The sequence below is a fragment of the Gopherus flavomarginatus genome, chromosome 4 (assembly GCF_025201925.1).
Source record: "Gopherus flavomarginatus isolate rGopFla2 chromosome 4, rGopFla2.mat.asm, whole genome shotgun sequence".
NCBI lineage: Eukaryota > Metazoa > Chordata > Testudines > Testudinidae > Gopherus > Gopherus flavomarginatus.
In genome coordinates, this window is record NC_066620.1 from 43,873,701 (window position 1) to 43,893,492 (window position 19,792).

Here is a 19,792-nt window from a genome sequence, read left to right on the forward strand (position 1 = left end):
GTGGAGACTGTTGTGTATTATTAATAGCAACCCGTTATGAGAATACTCTGAAGTGCAAAACAAGATAGCGTTACATTTGCCTGTTGTTTCCAGAGTTACTATTGTTCAAGGGCCCTGTGTTTCCCTCAGTTCTGAGCGATGGACAGAAGTAAGATGTGTGAGAGGGTCAGGCATAAAGAGGAGAGGAACTGAAATTATTTTTCCATGGAGGCTTCCCCTGTACCCAGAAGGCCACAGTTCTAATATTACACAACATTTTTGCCAAAGGCAGGAAATACTTGCTCAATCTGCTATGCACTCTTGGGGACTCAGCAGATTTTCACTTGGCAAATGACCTAGGAGTTAATGTCAGTCAGACCAGCATCACCTCCTACATGCATCTTCTGCCACTAGTAAGAGGAGGCAGGTTTCAGGTGATGTGAGGGTGAGCTAGCTATGCTGCTAGGAATGTACAAGACCCAGGGAGTGGCATGGAGGAGTCAGATCACCTCATAGAAGACCAAGTTCCCTACAGATCTGAGGAAGCCATAAGATTCCAAGATCAAGCCACCTACTCCTTCTGCAAGGCTTCATACTTCACCTTCACATTTCTTTCAAAACTCCTTGAGGTTTTCTGCACAATGTGGTGGATTTGGGCCCTTTGGGGTGTCACCTGATGTGCTGGGATGCCACTGAGTTAGCCTGTTCTGCCAGCCTGGGTCCCGTTTACCTGGCCTTCCTGGGTTAGGCTCACAAGCCTCTTCCAGCCAAGCACACAGGCAGGGCCACACCAGCTGCACAGAGAGACAGAGATCTGCTCTGGACAGATTTAGCCTTAGGGGCTTACCCAAACACCCTGGTGCCCACTTCCTTTAAGGGGTACAAACCCAAAGGTTTTATGAAATTCATCTCCTCCCTCAATGTGGAGAGAGATATGCACAGCTTCTCCCCCTGCCACAGTTAGAAATTACATAAACTGGGTTATATTGTAAACAAGAAACAAGTTTATTAACTAAAAAAGGTGAATTTTAAGTGAATATAAAAGATAACAGACAGAACAAAGCAGATTACTGACCAAATAAAGCAAAATACATGAGCTAAGCTCAGTATACTTAAGAAACAAAATGTACCAAATATACTCGTTTATAAGCTGAATATTTTTGGTAAAAAAAGTGACACTTCAAAGAGCGGGGTCAGCTTATAAATAGGTCTACACCAAAATACGATGATTTTAAACTCTATGGAATCATTGAATCGAATATTTTATACACTGTTGTTTTGTTTACCTGAAGTGCTGGCAGGCATGGAGCCCCTCAGCTCCCTGTGGCCATGGTTCGCCGTTCCCAAAAGCTCCAATTAGCTGGGAACAGTGAACCGCGGACACTGGAAGCTGAGAGGCTCCATGCCTGTGAACACTCCAGGTAAAAAAAACATCCAGGCCCGCTAGTGGCTCACCCTAATGGGCCAGGAGCCAAAGTTTGCCAACCCCTGAAATATAGGGTTGGCTTATGAAAGGGCCATACAATTTTTGCTATTTTTACCTAACCATCTTGGGGGGCCAGCTTATAAATGAACGGGCTAATGAATGAGTATATATGATAATTTATTACCCTAAATATTATTTTAGGCAGGTTGCAAAATTTCTGTGGTTCAGAGTTCCAGTTATATTTCTTTTCAGACTGGACCCATCTCAGTCTGAACTCCCCTTGCCTTCACTTCAGGTGTCTTGAGCAGTCTTTCTTCTTGGGCAGACATGCCATGGAGAGGAGGAGTCCCATTTGCCTTCCTCTCTGCCGTTAAATAGGATTTACATAAGGCGGGTGTCATAAACAGATAGTTAAGGGTTAATGTCTCTTTTACCTGTAAAGGGTTACAAGCAGTGAACCTGGATCACCTGACCAGAGGACCGATCAGAAGACAAGATACTTTCAAATCTCAGGCCATGGCTACACTAGAGAGTTGCAGCACTGGTGAGGGGGTTACAGCGCTGCAACTTAGGATGTGGCCACACTTGCAAAGCACGGCCAGCGCTGCAACTCCCTGGTTGCAGTGCTGGCTGTACACCCCGGTCGAGCCTCGGGTGTAGGGATTCCAGCGCTGGTGATCCAGCGCTGGTCAGCAAGTGTGGACGCCCACCAGTGCTTTTATTGACCTCCGGGGTATAAGGAGGTATCCCAGCATACCTTAGAAGCCTCTCTGGTAATCATGCACACTCCACTGCCCTGGGCTCAGCTGACCCCACCTTTAAATGCCCCGGGAATTTTAAAAATCCCCTTCCTGTTTGCTCAGCCAGGTGTGGAGTGCAATCAATCATTCAATCAATCAGCGACCATGCCTCCACGCCCCAGACGAGCCCCAGCATGGAACAATTCCGAGCTGCAGGACCTCATCAGTGTTTGGGGTGAGGAAGCTGTGCAAGCACAGCTGCGCTCCAGAAGGAGAAATTATGATACCTATGGGAAGATATCACAGTCCTTGCTGAGAAGGGGCCATGAACTGGACGCGTTGCAGTGCAGGGTCAAAATAAAAGAGCTGAGGAGTGCTTTCTGCAAAGCCCGTGAGGGAAATCGCGGCTCAGGAGCTGCCCCCACAACCTTCCGTTTTTACAAGGAGCTGGATGCCATACTTGAGTGTGAGCCCACTGCCAATCCTAGGAGCACGATGGAGAGTTCAGAGCAGGGAGAAGTGGGGGAGGGTGTAGAGGAAGCCAACAGTGAGGCTACTGGCGTGGAGGGAGACACCCCGGAGTCCCAGGAGGCATGCAGCCAGGAGCTCTTCTCAAGCCAGGAGGAGGCTAGCCAGTCGCAGCAGCTGGAAGTTGCTGGTGAGGAAGAAGCTGAGGAGCGTGCTCGAGGTAAGCAGATTTTTATGTTTTGGGAGAGGAGGGTTTGGGTTATGACTGCCTGCATGCATGCCTAAACGTGGAATAGCCCATTGATTTGCTCTATCATGTCTCTGTAATCTGCCTCTGTAATCTCTTGAAAAGTTGCAGCCAGAGCGTGCGCAATGTGCTTTCGCAAGTTTATAGGGAGAGCCACCGTGGTCCTTGTCCCGGTCAGGCTAACTCGTCCGATCCACTATGCAGCGAGGGGTGGGGGGACCATGGCTGCACACAGGCAAGCTGCATAGGGGCCAGGGCGAAATCCACATTGCTGTAGAAGACCCTCCCTCTCTTCCCAGGTAACACGCAGTAGTGATATATCTGGCAGTAGGAAACCCTGTTGAGAATTTAGGGATACTTGAGTGCAGGGCACCAGGTTCGCAGTCCCCCCTCCAGCCCCGCAGTGCGTTCCGGTCTCCTCACTCCCTTCCAGCATGTAGCCAGCCCCGCGGTGCACTCCGGTCTCTCCCCCCACTTCCCAGCAGGCAGCCAGCCCCGCGGTGCGCTCCGGTCTCCCCCCCCTCCCTTCCCAGCACGTAGCCAGCCCCACGGTGCGCTCCGGTCTCTCCCCCACCTTCCCAGCAGGCAGCCAGCCCCGCGGTGCCCTCCGGTCTCTCCCCCCACTTGCCAGCAGGCAGCCAGCCCCGCGGTGCCCTCCGGTCTCTCCCCCCGCTTCCCAGCAGGCAGCCAGCCCCACGGTGCGCTCCGATCTCTCCCCTCCCTTTCCAGCAGGCAGCCAGCCCCACAGTGCGCTCCGGTCTCTCCTCCACCTTCCCAGCAGGCAGCCAGCCCCGCGGTGCCCTCCGGTCTCTCCCCCCACTTGCCAGCAGGCAGCCAGCCCCGCGGTGCCCTCCGGTCTCTCCCCCCCTTCCCAGCAGACAGCCAGCCCCACGGTGCGCTCCGGTCTCTCCCCCCCTTCCCAGCAGGCAGCCAGCACAGCTGTGCGTTCCCCCCCCCCACCAGCAGGCCGTCAGTTACGCGGACCGCCCCCCCCGCCAGCAGCTCGCCACCTTCCTGTTCACTACTGTCCCCTGTGCAGGACACCAGCTACCTCCTGTCCCCAGTGCAGATAAACCCGTGACCCATCGGTCAATTCCCCCTCCCAGATGCAGTCGGGGCAGAAACACTCACCCCATTGCTCGCCATGCCTTCGCTTCCCTGGCCTGTCTGTGTTATGTTAGGTATGTGGGAAGGATGCTACAAAAAGTCTAAAAACTCCTTCACTGTGTGATAATAAACAATGTAGCCTCTGTGTATTACATGTTTCTATCTATGTTTTTTTTTAGTGATCTTGACTAATGCAGCCGGATCACTGGCCTCACGTCGCTTGCAGAACTTGAGAAAAAATCCGCGAAAATCAAAAGAAGAATTGATCAAAGCAGTTATGATTCACTACAACAGAGAAAGTAGGAAGACGCAGGAATGGAGAGAGAAAATGTATGAGTGGAGGCAAACAAAGCAGGAGAAAGGAATTGGCTACCAAAAAAACCTCAAAGCAGATGATAAGCCTCCTGGCTCGCCAAACTCAGTCTTTCGAGTCTCTCGTAGCCATGCAGGCAGATCTGTACCATGGTAACCCACACCCCTCCCAAAGCTCTCTTTCTTGTTCCCCAGTATTTGCACAAAACACCTTTCTCCAGCAGCCAGTTTCTTATTACCCCCAGCTGCCCCCAACACCTGTACGATCACCTACCAGCCCTGATAACTACAATCCTTACCCTGTGCACTCCACCCCCATTACTCTGCAGCATAGTAATCCTGAAGTGCAGCAGACATTGAACAGCAATCCAAACAGGACATATTCAAACCTCTGAATGTACAGTCCACCACCCTAACCCCCCTGGCCTTTTATGTACTGTACTTTGAATAAAGGATTTTATGGCTTTTACAATACATTTTATTATTGCAGGAAGTGGTAAATATTGTACCCCAAGGTAGAAAGGAGCACAACAAAGGCACCAAACATTACTGTTGGCTCTCAGCATCAAATTGCTCCCTTAAGGCATCCCTAATCCTTGAAGCCCTTTCCTGGGCCTCTCTAGTAGCCCTGCTCTCTGGCTGTGCAAATTCATCCTCTAGGAGTCGAACCTCGGAGGTCCATTCCTCACTGAATCTTTCACCCTTCCCTTCACAAATATTATGGAGGGTACAGCATGCGGATATAATAGCGGAGATGCTGCTTTCCCCCAAATCTAGCTTCCCATAAAGACACCTCCAGCGGGCTTTCAAACGGCCAAAAGCACACTCCACAGTCATTCTGCACCGGCTCAGCCTGTAATTGAACCGGTCCTTGCTCCTGTCAAGCTTCCCTGTATACGGTTTCATGAGCCATGGCATTAAGGGGTAAGCGGGGTCTCCAAGGATCACAGTGGGCATTTTGACGTCCCCTACTGTGATCTTGCGGCCTGGGAAAAAAGTCCCGGCCCTCAGCCTCCTGAACAGGGCACTGTTCCGAAAGATGCGTGCATTATGCACCTTTCCAGGCCATCCTGAGTAAATGTCAGTGAAACGCCCACGGTGATCCACAAGCGCTTGCAGAACCACGGAGAAATACCCCTTGCGATTAACGTACTCTGATGCCAGGTGGGGTGGTGACAGAATAGGAATATGCGTCCCATCTATTGCCCCTCCACAGTTAGGAAAACTCATTTCTGCAAAGCCATCCACAATGTCCTGCACGTTCCCCAGAGTCACAGTTCTTCTTAGCAGGGTGCGATTAATGGCTGTGCAAACTTGCATCAGCACCATTCCAACGGTGGACTTTCCCACTCCAAACTGGTTCGCCACCGATCGGTAGCTGTCTGGAGTTGCCAGCTTCCAGATTGCAATAGCCACCCGCTTCTCCACTGGCAGGGCAGCTCTCAATCTCGTGTCCCTGCGCCGCAGGGTAGGGGCGAGCTCAGCACACAGTCCCATGAAAGTGGCTTTTCTCATCCGAAAGTTCTGCAGCCACTGCTCGTCATCCCAGGCTTGCAGAACGATGTGATCCCACCACTCAGTGCTGGTTTCCAGAGCCCAAAGGAGCCGTTCCACGGTGCTGAGCACGTCTGTTACTGCCAAAAGCAATTGAGTGTCTTGAGCGTCAGGCGTTTCAGTATCATCGTCTGACTCCTCACTGTCACTTTGCAGTTGAAGGAATAGCTCCACTGCCATGCGTGATGTGCTGGCAACATTCATCAGCAAGGTCCTCAGCAGCTCAGGATCCATTTGTAACAGAAATCTCAGAAATCACGCTGCAGACTCACAATGCCGCCAAACTGCTCGGAATGTGTAGCAAAGCACCATGGGGCGTTGGAACCGGAAGCGGAAAGACCCGCACACTTCCTTCCCCTTCCCCTTTCCACAAGCCACAGCGCCAAAATGGGACGAGGTGCTCTGTGGGATAGCTGCCCACAATGCACCACTCCCAACAGCGCTGCAAGTGCTGCAAATGTGGCCACGCTGCAGTGCTGGTAGCTGTCAGTGTTGCCACACTGCAGCGCTGGCCCTACACAGCTGTACGAACACAGCTGTAACTACCAGCGCTGCAAAACTGTAAGTGTAGCCATGGCCTCAGTGGAGGGAAGTCTTTGTTTTGTGTGTTTTCTTTGTCTGTTGTTCTCTCTGGGTTCTGAGAGTAACCAGACGTACCTACAGGCTCTCTAATTTTCTGTTTAAATAGTGAGTACAAGTACAAAGGCAGTTTAGTCTTTTTGATTGTTTTCTTTATTTGCAAATGTGTATTTGGCTGGAAAGATTTTAATTTGTATTTGTGCTGGGGGGAAGGCTTCTCTCTAGTGTCCATAAGCTAAAAGACCCTGTAACATTTACCATCTAAATTACAGAGACAACTTTTACTTTTTTTCTTTCTTTTATTAAAAGCTTTTCTTTTTTAAAACCTGATTGATTTTTTCCCCTTGTTGAGGCTCAAGGGAATTGAGTCTGTACTCACCAGGGAATTGGTGGGAGACAGGGAGAGAAAGAGGAGGGGGGAAGGTGCATTTCCCTTTGTTGTAAGATTCAAGGAGTTTGAATCACAGTGAACTTCCAGGGTAACCAAGGGAGGGAAAGCCTGGGAGAGGCAACGGTGGGGGAAAGGGTTTACTTTCCTTGTGTTAAGATCCAGGGGGCTTGGGGGGACCAGAGTGTACCAGGCACTCCAAGTCCTGGTTGGTGGCAGCACTACAGGATCTAAGCTGGTAATTAAGCTTAGAGGAATTCATGCTGGTACCCCATCTTTTGGACTCTAAGGTTCAGAGTGGGGATTTATACCATGACAGCGGGAATCCTTTGTTTCCCAAACTTGACCCCCCTTCCCTTCCAGTGGAAAGTTAAAAGAAGTCCCAGTAATGTTTAGTATCAGGTGACAAGACCACCTGACTCTGTAGTATCACAGCATCCATGAGTCAGTATGGAGTATGGAGGGTCAGCAGGAAGGCCAAGCCTTTTCAGAGTACATTGTCCTCGTTGATGGGCTATCTGCCCTGTCTGATTTTTCCATTATTGTACCTGAAGTGTTAGCAGTGGGTGTCACCCAAAGCAGCAGAGCTGAAATACAGATACATAGTCAATATTCCTAACTTCAGATATAGAAATGACACAGACATACAAATTGGATAATCACGTTCAATAAATTATAACCTTTCCAATGATACCTTACAAGATCCACCTTGCATAAAGTACATCTCAGTTATGTCATGTTCATATCATAAGCATATTTTCATGAAGAATGTGGAGTAAAACATCACACACACTTTTTTCTATTTGCAGCTTTTCCTTTCAAAGGCACACCATGTGACCATGTTCATTAAAAAAAATAACTGGTCTTAAATATTTAATGGCAGATATTCAGCTGATATAAATCAGTGTAGTACTATTGAAATAAGTGCGCAAAAGACCAATTTATACCAGCTCTTGTATAGAGCATCTGGCCCTTAACATTTAGCTGAATCTTTAGTGGGAAAATTCTCTTATCTTCCATTATATGTTTTCATTAACCACAATGCATTTATGAAATATCAGAATAAATATAGAGGTCTGAGAGAATAATGCTCAGCTGTTGCAGTGAGGAATGCTGTATAAATGTCTAGACAGACAGAAAAACAGTGACTGATACAAATAGGGTTGGTGACCTTCTACAACTCGCATGAGAAAGCAAAATACATATCACAAACTTTTAAAGTAATTGTATAAAATTCCAGGTTTTAAAGCTGATACTTTTGTCTATTTACAAGTATTCTGAAAGGCTTTCAATTTATAAAGGTTAAATCTTGGATATTTTCATCACTTCCATCTAAGAACACTTTCAAAGAGCAGTGTGCTCATGTGATAATAATACAATATGTTAAAAAAAAATCCTATCAACCCACAGGAGAGCAAGATGTTGTGCCATAAGGAGGTTCTTCTGGTGGGCAAACCTTTTAAACAAAAATATGTAAATTAGATTATTTTGAACTGGCAAGATGCATGCACAAATTAGACATTCTATAATACAGACTCATGGAAGCATTTATAAACATTAAAACTCCTTTTATTTATAGCCTATGATTTGATTACACAGCTCATTAACTTCTGGAATAACTGCAATCCAATGGCATAATTTCCCATATAACAATCCCAAGAAAAGCATGTCACTAAAGGAAACAATTTTTAAAAACGGAAACATTTCCATAAAATAAACAAAAGAAAATAAATTCAAAGCAGTGCATGAAGTGATATATGCTTCAAATGGTGTTTAATGGTTAACTATGCAAAACCTCTCTGCATGGGCTTGATTCTCTGGAGAATGGCAAACAATGCAGGTTGGAGAAATCTTCAAAGTTAAACCCTGAAACAGCCACATACAACAAAATGTTACCGGCCAGACTGTGATGACTCTTCCAGGGCCATAGGGGGTTGGGGGAGCTGTAGAAGTGACCTTCCTTCTACACACAGCCACTCAAGGGTTTCCCACAATAGCATTTCCCCATATCTGCACCCTCTTGCTAGGTCATGGATCCAGACTAGTGCTTTGAGGGGAACCAACCAAATGTACACTTTGCCCACATGCATTGATTAGCCTAAGGACAGATTATGCCTACTTGGAGTACAGTCTCTGCATGGCTCCTCCTAGGCCAGAGCATCTCTGCACCACCCCCTTCACATCCTATACGATAAACTAGCCTTCTAAGAGTAGAAACAGGCCACTAGACATTTGTAAAGGACCCATCCCTGTAGTAATGGGCATTTTTCCAACAGGATTATTTACACCAGCTAGTGGAGTGAGAAAACCTCAACCCTCTTTTCTGGATGATATATGTGAAAGGTTTTGTGCTGAAGATGCTGTTTGGAAGTAATGCACATAAAGATATATTTTCCTGTTCAAATGAAATAGTCTAAAATTTTCCTTAAAACAGCTCATTATTCCTATCAAGGTAACATTTTTATTTAAACCATCTGTGGATTCTTGAGGCCTGATTGAACCTGACATTCTCAACCTTTCGCAACTGTATTACGCATGGAATACATTTGTTTGTTCGTGTACATAGGGGAAAAAGAGAGGAAGGAATGAAAATCTTCTAGTAAGACAGGCCATATCTCTAAACTGTTGATCCCAAACAATTTTTCAGTCCTTCCATCTGTGCTTAATTTTGGTAAGAATACAGTCAAGAATGATAGAACTTATTCAGCAGTAAATCTGAAAAATTCATCCATTACACCTCCAAAAGGTCTTTGTAGAAGAGAATAGTCACAACACTTGCACTACCAGGCCAAATAGAACAAGAGTCTTATTATCTATCAACACCAAGCTTCTCTTTCATGTCATGCAGATTTTAGCTGTTAGAGAAAAGAAAAAGAGAACCAACAGCCAAAAAAGAAGAGAGAGGATTTTCCATCTTAAGCAGATGTGATGTGAAGTCCTATAAAATGAAGGAATTTCTGTGTAATTTTAACTATAACCGTCTGTGGTTTGGCGGAGAGGTATGCCACTGAAAGACCATTGAACAGAACTCCTTGAGGATGAAAAAAAAGTCTCAGAAATTTAAAATGTTGTCAGCTCTGTAAGCCTCAGTGGGAACAGAAATGTCAAGCTTATACCTGTTCAGCATCATTTAAATTGAAATATGGACCTTCTCCAGTCTTCAAAATAATGCACTTCAGGTGATAATGATGAATTAACATTGGGGGAAATGCCATAGCAGCCTGTTAGTTACTTTTTTCAACTGACTGGGAGCACACCAAATTCTTCATCCATTTGTCAACTGAGGACAGCTGAGAAACGACAGCTCTGACAAATGACAAGTCTCAGAATGCTATAGAGTTAACAAATAAATATCCACTGATGACCATGTTAAAAAAGATGTGAAAGAGAAATGTTTTGTTCAAATACTGCTGTATTTAGACTCCTGCTCCAACTGCAATATATATTTATTTTTAAGTAGTGGCTTTACTGCTTCAAAGAGCTGCACCCTTCCTTCATAGTCAAGTTTTTCATATCACACAAATGCATTTTGCAAGGCAACTCTGGTGCAAGATTAATGCAGTGCCCTTTAAACTGTGGAAGCCATAAACAAATCTGGTTTAGATTAAATTGATTTAACACTATTCCAACATCCAACAACTCGAATGTACGTTTTCAATGGTTGAATATGAAATCAGGTGTTCTGCATTGTTAAGCCTCTCAGAGTCTGGATGCTTAGCTGTTCAGCACCCCAGAAGGACAGATTAATCTCTGAACTCTGTGGCTGACTTCTATTTAGCTTTCTCAAGTGTCTGCTGTTCATCTGGGCAGCTCCCAGACAAAGACGATAATGTACAGAAATCAATAAGAAGCAATCCTAGACAACAGTGAGTCAGACATAACTCCAGCCCTAGGGAGATACAAAGACGATAATTGCACCTCCTGCCTCATAAAACCATCCCCTAATGTTATCATGCCTTAATGTTGCCTTATGGCACCATTCTAACCCAGCTAACCCTGATAGAAACTGACCTATGGAATGAACAGTTCTTATGCTAGTATAAGCACCATAAGGATATAAAAATTAACGTTTTACCTGGTATGTGGCATATGCCATACATCCCCAAAGTGACATGCATAAAGAGTACATTTGGTTTGGATTGGTAACTGCATTTAATATACTATACCTTGTATATACATTGCAATATAATCCAGAGGGGAAAAGAACAGAAACTAAGTCAACAGCAAAGTCTTTCATAATGTGGTTAGCCATAAGTAATAAAGTAGGAACAATGGGGTTTTTCTTTATAATTAAAGGGAACAGTTACCCAGGTTTTCCACTTCAAAGAACAGAGAGAGAAGACTTTTGTTACTATGAGCAATGAAATGGACAGGAAATGGAACCTTGTGGATCATTCAGGCATTAAGCCTATGAACCTGAGATTTTTTTTTTCAGAGACAGGAAGAGAGAATAAGAAAATAAGAAAATAAATGTAACTCAGTAACTGCTATTCAGATAAAGAGTAGATTCTTCCCGCTTCCCCTCCTCCAACATCAATAGCAGGTGCAGACAAAGAAAACCTATCAAGTTTGTAACCTTTAGCAGGTAATTGTCATATAAAATTTATTGCTAAGTTTGTAACAATAAATGAGACTTCATTCATATCATGAGTCATTTCAAATTCACTTTGGATTTAGACAGAGCTGTTCAAATAAGTAATAAACAGATTTACAAATAAATGTCTTGAATTCAATTTTGTTGATGTTTGTGGGGTCCTGTTGTTGATTATTCTTGAATATTCAGAGGACATTGCAGGCATTAGTGGAAATATGAATAGAACCGTTACTCATCAGTCAGTGTAGTTCTTTGAGATGTTATAGTTATTGTGGGTTCCACTGCACCTGAGACTGGATTTTTTTTTTGTATTAGCAGTGTCTGTACCGACTGCGCATGTGCCCTGAGCCTCCTCATGCTCCCGTATGAGGGCGGAAAGGGTGGGGGCAGCTATGACCCTCCCTCAGTTCCCTGGAACATGAAAGCATGTGTTGCTGAGGACTCTGAGAAATGGAAAGAGAGGGCAGGTTGTGGGATCCCACTGACTATGCCATCTCCAAGAACCACACTTGCCAAAGTAGGTGTTGGTGGGATCACACTGTAGATAACTAAAAGCGGTATCCTCCCTGGCCAGTAAAAGAGAAGGGATTCCATTGTATCAGTTAAATGGAGATTCAAGTACTGCTTTCCTGAACTTGGTATGTGACCTCTCTGCCAGGTCAAGTGCATAATGTTAAACAAAGTTAGTGGGTTGCTCCAAATAGCTGCCTTGCAGATGTCGGAGACTGGAATGTTTCTAAACCAAGCAGGAGACGTTGCTTGTGTTCTGGTGGTATGTGCACTGACTTTGGGAGGGAGCATATCACCAGCCAGCTGAGAGCAGATGGAAATTCACTGCATGATTCACTTCAAAATTCTCTGAAATGACCTAAGCTTAGGCTTTCAATGTGTCAGATATGGCCACCAAAAAGCAGGGAGAGAGTTTGAAAGACTTGATCCTGTTGAGGTAATACCGCAATGCTTTGGAGAGGTCCAAAGTATGCAGCAGAGTGCGGCTTTGGGAAGAAGACTGCTAAGGTGATGGTATTTAGAGACCAACTTATGGATGAATTTGGGGTATGGTTTCATCAACACCTTGTCCTATGGAAGGATATGTAAGACAGCCTGACCAGAAGAGCTTGGAGCTTGCTGACTATCTGTGCTGAGATAATGGTCTTTCTTGTGGTCATCTTGATGGTAACGTAGTATATTGAACACTCTGAATGCAGTTCAAAGAGAGGTTCCATAAACTCTAGAAGGATGATGTTGAAGTTCCACATGGAAATCTGGTCCCTAACTGGAGGGCAAGTATGAAGAAGGCCCTTGAGGAATTTTTATACCATAGTGTGTGAGAAGACAGCAAGACTCTACTAGAGTGTGACACACAGATATTGCAGTAAGGTGAAACTTAAGGGAGTTAAATACTAACCCCATATGTTTCAGAAACATCAGATAGACCAACATCTTTGTTATCAGGGCCTCTACTGGGTCAATATAATTCTGAGTTATCCATATGGAGAATCATTTCCATTTCAAGGAGGAGTACATCTTCCTGATGGAAGGCTTCGTGCTTTGTATAAAAATTTCCTGAACTTACAGGAATCAGCCTCTGTCAATGTTGCTCAGCTAATCAACATCCAAGCCATCAAACGCAACAAATGTAAGTCTAGGTGCAGTATGTTCTGGAATATTACATCTCGGAAGGCCGGAAGGCACATGGAAGACTGCTTGGACATCTGTAACAGGTCCGCTGGCCAAAACTCTCTCAGCCGATATAGAGCTATCATGATGTTCAAACTCTTGTCCTCATTGATTTTTGATATTATTCTGAAAATCAGGGGAATTTACAAGAAAACATATAGGAGTCCCCAAAACCATTAAAGGACGAAGGCATCCAGTAGCAAGTCTGAGCTCATGCCTCCTGTGGAGCAGAAATTCAGACATTTGGTGTTGTCCACTGTGGCAAACATCTTTGGTGGAAATCCCCCATTGGCGGAATACTGGGTTTAGAATGGATTTCTATTGCGACTCCTTGTGTTTGGTTACCATATTTCTGCATATAGAAAGTCTGCTAGATCATTGCTAACCCCTGGAAGGTGCACAGCCAATGAAGTCACCCCCATACTCAAAACTTGATGACTTCCTGACAAAGAAGGGAAAGTCCTTGTTTGTTTATATAGTACATTACTGATGTTCTGTCTGCCTCCCTGATTTGCAGCAGGGAGCTCTGCAGAGCAGTCAGGAATGCTACACAGGCTAACCTGATTGCCTTCTGGACATTCATATGCAATCTTAAGTTGATCTTAATGGAGTGTTTCAGAAGACAGAGTTTCAACCTCACATCTCACAACTGGCGGGGATGTATGATTCCCACAGGCAGAAGAGACATTTACTGTTCCTGTCCTTTATGGGGATTAGTCCATTGCAGAATGGACAGGTCTTGAAGCCTGCAGGTTTCAAATCCACCATTTCAGAAGTCCTGCACAGTGATGTCCGTTCACATGTTACATGGCAGGGTCTGATCAACAAAATTCGCTATGGATCAGCTCTTGGTGGCCAAAATGGAACATCAGAAGTGGTTCTGAAGATTTGCAGAACATTTTGAAGAAGTTTAGCCTGAGCTAAGAATTAGAAGTTCAGACACCTGCCAGTTGCATGAGACTAAGAAGAAACTGAGTGAGGGTGGTGGCCATCCCATCCCTTATACCCTCATATAGGAGCACAAGGAGGAACAGGGTACACAAGTGGCTCTGACATATATTGCTAATCAAAATAATCCAGTCTCTTGCACATGTAATGCATGCATATCTACAGTGAGAGCCACATATACATATACTAAAATAAAAATCAGAACATTTCATGAATTTGGACAGGCATTATTTGCTGTTTGTTATTTATTATTCATTATTCACAGGTTAGTCATCTATTATTTGCACCTCTCCTCTTAAAAAGTTTCAGTTATCTAATCAGGGAACAAAACCAATACCATGTGACCAGTTTTACACCACAAACAACAAAGAGCAGATAGCTGTAGTGAACAGTTCACAAACAATCCATTGTCTGAAAATTCCAAACTCCTATATGGACCCAAGCAATAATAATCCTTTAATATCCCTTTTCATACATAGATATCAATACTCTCCACAAAATGAATAAGCTCTACTATGCCCTTTTGTACAGAAAGAAACCAAAAATTGTCCCATTTTCATGACAACATACTTTGATTTCATAATTGTTAAGTTCACAGGACATAAACAGATAAGTTAGATAAAAACATACAATACTCTTGTTGGAACAATGCAACGTAACACCACTTTATTTTTTAGAATTCAGAACAATAACATACCTAAGAATCCAGGAACAGAGAGAGACAAAACAGGTTGCTCCCTAAGACAGAGAGGCACAGCTCACTCTACCTTATTCTATGCTGGCATTCTGCCAACTAACTGCTAAGGACACAGATAATACACTTCCCTACAAAGCCCCTAGCCTGCATGTAGGACCAGGAAACCCCTTAAGACTTAAAGTGATAGCTTATAATTTTTACACAGTTTTCAATATACCACAATGGCATGAATACTGAATTTTTATGATTTTACTAAACGGCTAGACAATGAAAGAAGCTGAGTTGCAAAGAAGAAAACAACTGAAACAAACTTCTGAAACAGTAGCAATAGGAAACAAGAATATGAATTATTTTCAAGTCTCAGTGGCTTTTTCCAGATTTGATCCAGTATCTTAAACTTGATTTCATAGCGCTTCTCCCACCATAGACACCGGAGGAGGAGGTCTGAGGGCTATTAATGTTGAATTTTCACAGTAGATCAGCCTAATACAAGTTAGCACAGATAGGACTGTAATTTTGATACTCTGGGAAAAGTCACAGTTTTAAGCAACTCTGGAACATGCCTCTTTGACTGGCACTCCACCAGCATTTTTATCCACTGCATGATCCCTGGTTTAGCTCAGCTGGTGGCAGCAATAGTGGCAGCATTCATATGAACCATTTAACTGCTAACGGCTGGGGGTCTTATTACACTAGCACCCCTCCTACCAGTAGTACAGCTTGTATGTGTGTGCAGTACCCCAACTATCTTAGTACCCTGGATAGTTATAAGAAATGTGATTGGATTGAGACTCCCACATTTTTAACTCTGGATTTCTTTCCTATGAATATTCCATGCTCTCATTTCCAGAAAACTTTTCCCTCAAAGTAGATGTGGTGCAGAGCTGACACAGATATGATCCTAAAATCACCAAAAGATCCCCATGTAGCATCTATAATCCAGCTACTCCTAGATGCTGGAATATTCCCTTGGGTCATATGCAGCCAGAGAGAAGTTTAGAGCTGCCTAAAGGCAGCTCTAATTTATACCTAAGATTGGACAAATCTACTGAATAGAGGAGTTTCAAAGGTAGCATAAATTCACCTTTGCTTTGCCACCTCAGGCCATGCACCAAGCAAAGTTCATATGGAGCCGAGGAATGATGCCAGAAACATTAATATACCATTAGCGATGGGCAAGCCTCAAAGCTTTGGCAGTTCGGTTCCGTTTAGCTAAGCACCTCAAAGTTCAGCTATTCTAGCTGATTTATCCAAAGTGACCTGCTGTTATTCTCTCTCTTTCTACAAAAATAAAATAAAGTAAAAATTTTTAGTATGCTGCTCTTGAGCCCAATTCTGCATTCCCTGGTCTGTCTTTACCCAGGGAAAATTCAAGTAATAAATTAAGATATATAAGTCAAGTGAAGTTTTTGTCTAGCTAAGGATCTGAACCAAAGGACTGAGCACCTTATCATGATTTGGATTTCTCACACACCACAGGAGTTTAAACAAATGTTCATTATTAATTATTATTATTTATTATTAACCTAGTACCCAAACTGTGCTAAGCACTTTACTGATATATAGGAAGAATTTATAATCAATAAGACAATATTCAGACAAAGGACAGACAAGGGAAAGGGGAGATTTGCAAAAAAAAAGCAAACATCATTCTGGGATGTATTAGCAGGAGCGTTCTTAGCAAGACACGAGAAGTAATTTTTCTGTTCTACTCCATGCTGATTAGGCCTCAGCTGGAGTATTGTGTCCAGTTCTGGGTGCCACATTTCAGGAAAGATGTGGACAAATTGGAGAAAGTCCGGAAAAGAGCAACAAAAATGATTAAAGGTCTAGAAAACATGACCCATGAGGGAAGATTGAAAAAAAAATGGGTTTGTTCAGTTTGGAGAAGAGAAGACTGAGTGGGGACATGATAACAGTTTTCAAGTACATAAAATGTTGTTACAAGGAGGAGGGAGAAAAATTGTTCTCCTTAACCTCTGAGGATAGAACAAGAAGCAATGGGCTTAAATTGCAGCAAGGGCAGTTTAGCTTGGACATTAGGAAAAACTTCCTAATTGTCAGAGTGATTAAGCACTGGAACAAATTGCCTAGGGAGGTTGTGGAATCTCCATCATTGGGAATTTTTAAGAGCAGGTTGGACAAACACCTGTCAGGGATGGTCTAGATAATACTTAGTCATGCCTTGAGTGCAGAGGACTGGATTAGATGACCTCTCAAGCTCCCTTCCAGTTCTATGATTCTATGCAGAACAAACCCCAAAAACGTAAAGAGATGCTCAAACACAGCCAATGAGAAAACACCTAGATTCACATTGTTTCCACATACTGCCATACAGTCATCTAGGTTCTTATGAAACTCATCCTAGGACTGACAAAAGGCTCATGATCCTGATTTTGGATTTGTAATGAAATTTGAAGCCATGGACGTTTCAGCCTGGTTTCAGGTTTCATTAAAATAATGGGGCGAAGGGAGGGATGATTCTAGGTAGTTCTAAGAATGTTATTACAGTGTAGGCATGGCAGCATGTGTAGGAGTAGCACAGACAGCACCTACATTTTGCAGACGAACTAGTATGGCAGGTTAAGTACTTCCACTTTCTTGGTGTATGGTACTGCTATGTTCATATGTATCCATATTATATATGCATATGTATATGAATTACACTGAAATATTTTCTTGGTCTTTACCAAAAATAACTTAGGAAACAAAATATTTCATCATACGGCCTATCAGACTATGTAGCCAGACTCCACAGATTTTCCCAAAAATATTGTCTGCCCTGCAGCCTAATTCCAAAAACTGAAGGGATGACAAAAGTATTTGCACTATAGTAAGACAAATGTACAACAGCTGGAATATGAGACCTGGCACCAAAGGGCTTTTGCCAACAGGCCAAAGAAAAGTGTATGAAGAAAGTAGGAATGAAATTACATGCCTTGTCTGTCCACACTATGTAAGAACTTGAGGCCAACAAACCCAGAATGATAGATCAGTAATCCATCATTGTAAGGAAGGCAGTTTACAAAGTACACTAGAAACTTTGAAAGATATGTAACACATTGATTGAATTCCCTGAATATTTTACCACTAAGAAAAACCCAACCAAGATTTAATTATATACCCCTCAAAAATCATTACACATAAATGCTGTTTTATTTCACCCTTACTGATAGCTGATATTTATCAGGAGATTAAAATGCTTCCAGCTGACAACCTAACTGGCTTGTTCCATGTGTTCTGCCAGTCCTGACCACAGGAGAAGTCCACTGTGCAAGTGAAGTTTTGTTTTAAGTAACAGGAAGGATTACTGCCCTGCACTGTCTGATTTAGAAAAATGAGGAAACTTGTTATACTTTCACATATGAAAGATTTGTGTCCGGCTCTACTTCTGTTATAGCCACATACTCAAAAGCTGTAGTGGTTGTAATCTAGTTGAGAAGTCTCACTCGCTCACGCTCACACGCACACACTTTCTCCTTGAAGATTTTAGATGTAAACACTGGACAAATTACAAATGGTGTGGGCTACTCAATCATTTCAGGTAAAGCTAAATTGTTCTTCCTGTTATAGTATGGATTTTACTTCCAGGGTCTCACTTCACCCGAGAAAGATTTTTCATCAGTTATTTTGTCTGTGTTCTACTCCCTACGTTTTCTAAAGCTCCATGAAAATTCTAATATATGCATGTCTTAGCCATCAGGACTCTATTTGTGAAATTTCTAGAATGGGCACAAAACTGCAGATTGTGAGTCTAGACATACTTAAAGAGTATGTCTATATTAAGAAAACAATGCAAAGCACAATAAAACAGAGAGGAGAAGAGGACCTAGTATACTTGGCTGGGAGGTTATTGAACATTTAGGGTGAAATCCTGAGTGCACTGAAATCAAAGTGACTTTTAATGGGGCCAGGATTTCACTGATAGAGCCTGATCCTGCACTGCTGAAATCAGTGAATGCTTTGCCTATGGCTTCAGGGAGTGTGAATCAAAATCTTTTAGAGCAAAGGTTAAATCATTGTACCAGATATCTATCCTTATAATCTCTTAGAACCACAGTGCAATGTATTACACACATTCACAAAATCCTGAAGCCTCATCGAGTAGACACAATAACATATACATATGTAATAACAATAACATACAGAATGTTCACAACCACTGTATGTATCCTGCATGACATTCCCAAGTAGTCAATAATTTTCATTGGCTAGACTTCGAGTACAGAATATCTTTTAAACAAAAAGAAACTGGTAAGTGGCAATGAAGTAAAATTGAGCTAGTTCATATTAGCACCTGAGCATTTGACATGGCTAATTAAGAACCTCTTCCTGGAAACACTTGTGTTTGTGTTTTAATTTATGCACGGTGAGTAGTGCATTAAAGTCAGTTGGTGTGGCTGGCCTACATCAGCTGACTCAGGACCATGGAGTTTGGGCTGAGGTCTACAAAGTTGCAGTGTAGACACAGAGGCATGCACAAGTAGGGCGCGAGCAGGGGCTTGGGCACCCTCAATCAGTGGGGGCACAGAACTTCTCCAGGGCTGGTGCAGGGAGACCAAATTCCTCTGGTCCCAGGCTGGGGCAAGAGATGACAGCTTCTCTGGACCTGGGGCCACGGGGAGAGATCCAGTTCCTCCAGCTGCTGGGGGAAAGCGAGCTCCAACAGCCCCAGGTGGATGGGTGGAGAGCCGGCTCCTCCAGCTGTGATTGGGTGGGGCAGGAGGGAGGGAGCAGCCAACTCCTTCGGCCACAGGGGGCACAGAAAGTGTGTCTCAAAAATCAGCCAAATTTTTATTCCTGTGTATGCTCCTGTGTAGACATACTGGCTCAGGTGGAGCCCAGAATCTGAAGGATCCCAGTGCCCTCAGCCCGAGCCTGAGTCAGCTGACACAGGACAGTCGTGGGTGTTTTCCTGCAATGTAGACATACTCAGTGAGACTTCTTAGTGTGTGAAGTTAAGCACATGCATGCATTTTTGCAGGATCAGGGTCTTAGTTTAAAATTAAGGGACCAGATCCTCAGCTCGTATAAATCAGTATCATTCCATGGATTTCAGTGGAGCTGTCCCAA

General features: G+C 43.7%; 1 protein-coding gene across 1 annotated transcript in view; it reads right to left on the minus strand.

Moving 5' to 3' along the window:
- The window catches only part of LOC127049826 (uncharacterized), a 459,120-nt gene extending 453,291 nt beyond the window's left edge, over positions 1-5,829 (minus strand). The window contains exon 1 of the mRNA XM_050951098.1: positions 5,336-5,829. Coding sequence (XP_050807055.1) covers positions 5,336-5,794 — 459 coding nt within the window. The 5' untranslated portion in view covers positions 5,795-5,829. The remainder of the gene's footprint in view (positions 1-5,335) is intronic.
- Between the last annotated feature and the right edge of the window lie 13,963 nt (positions 5,830-19,792).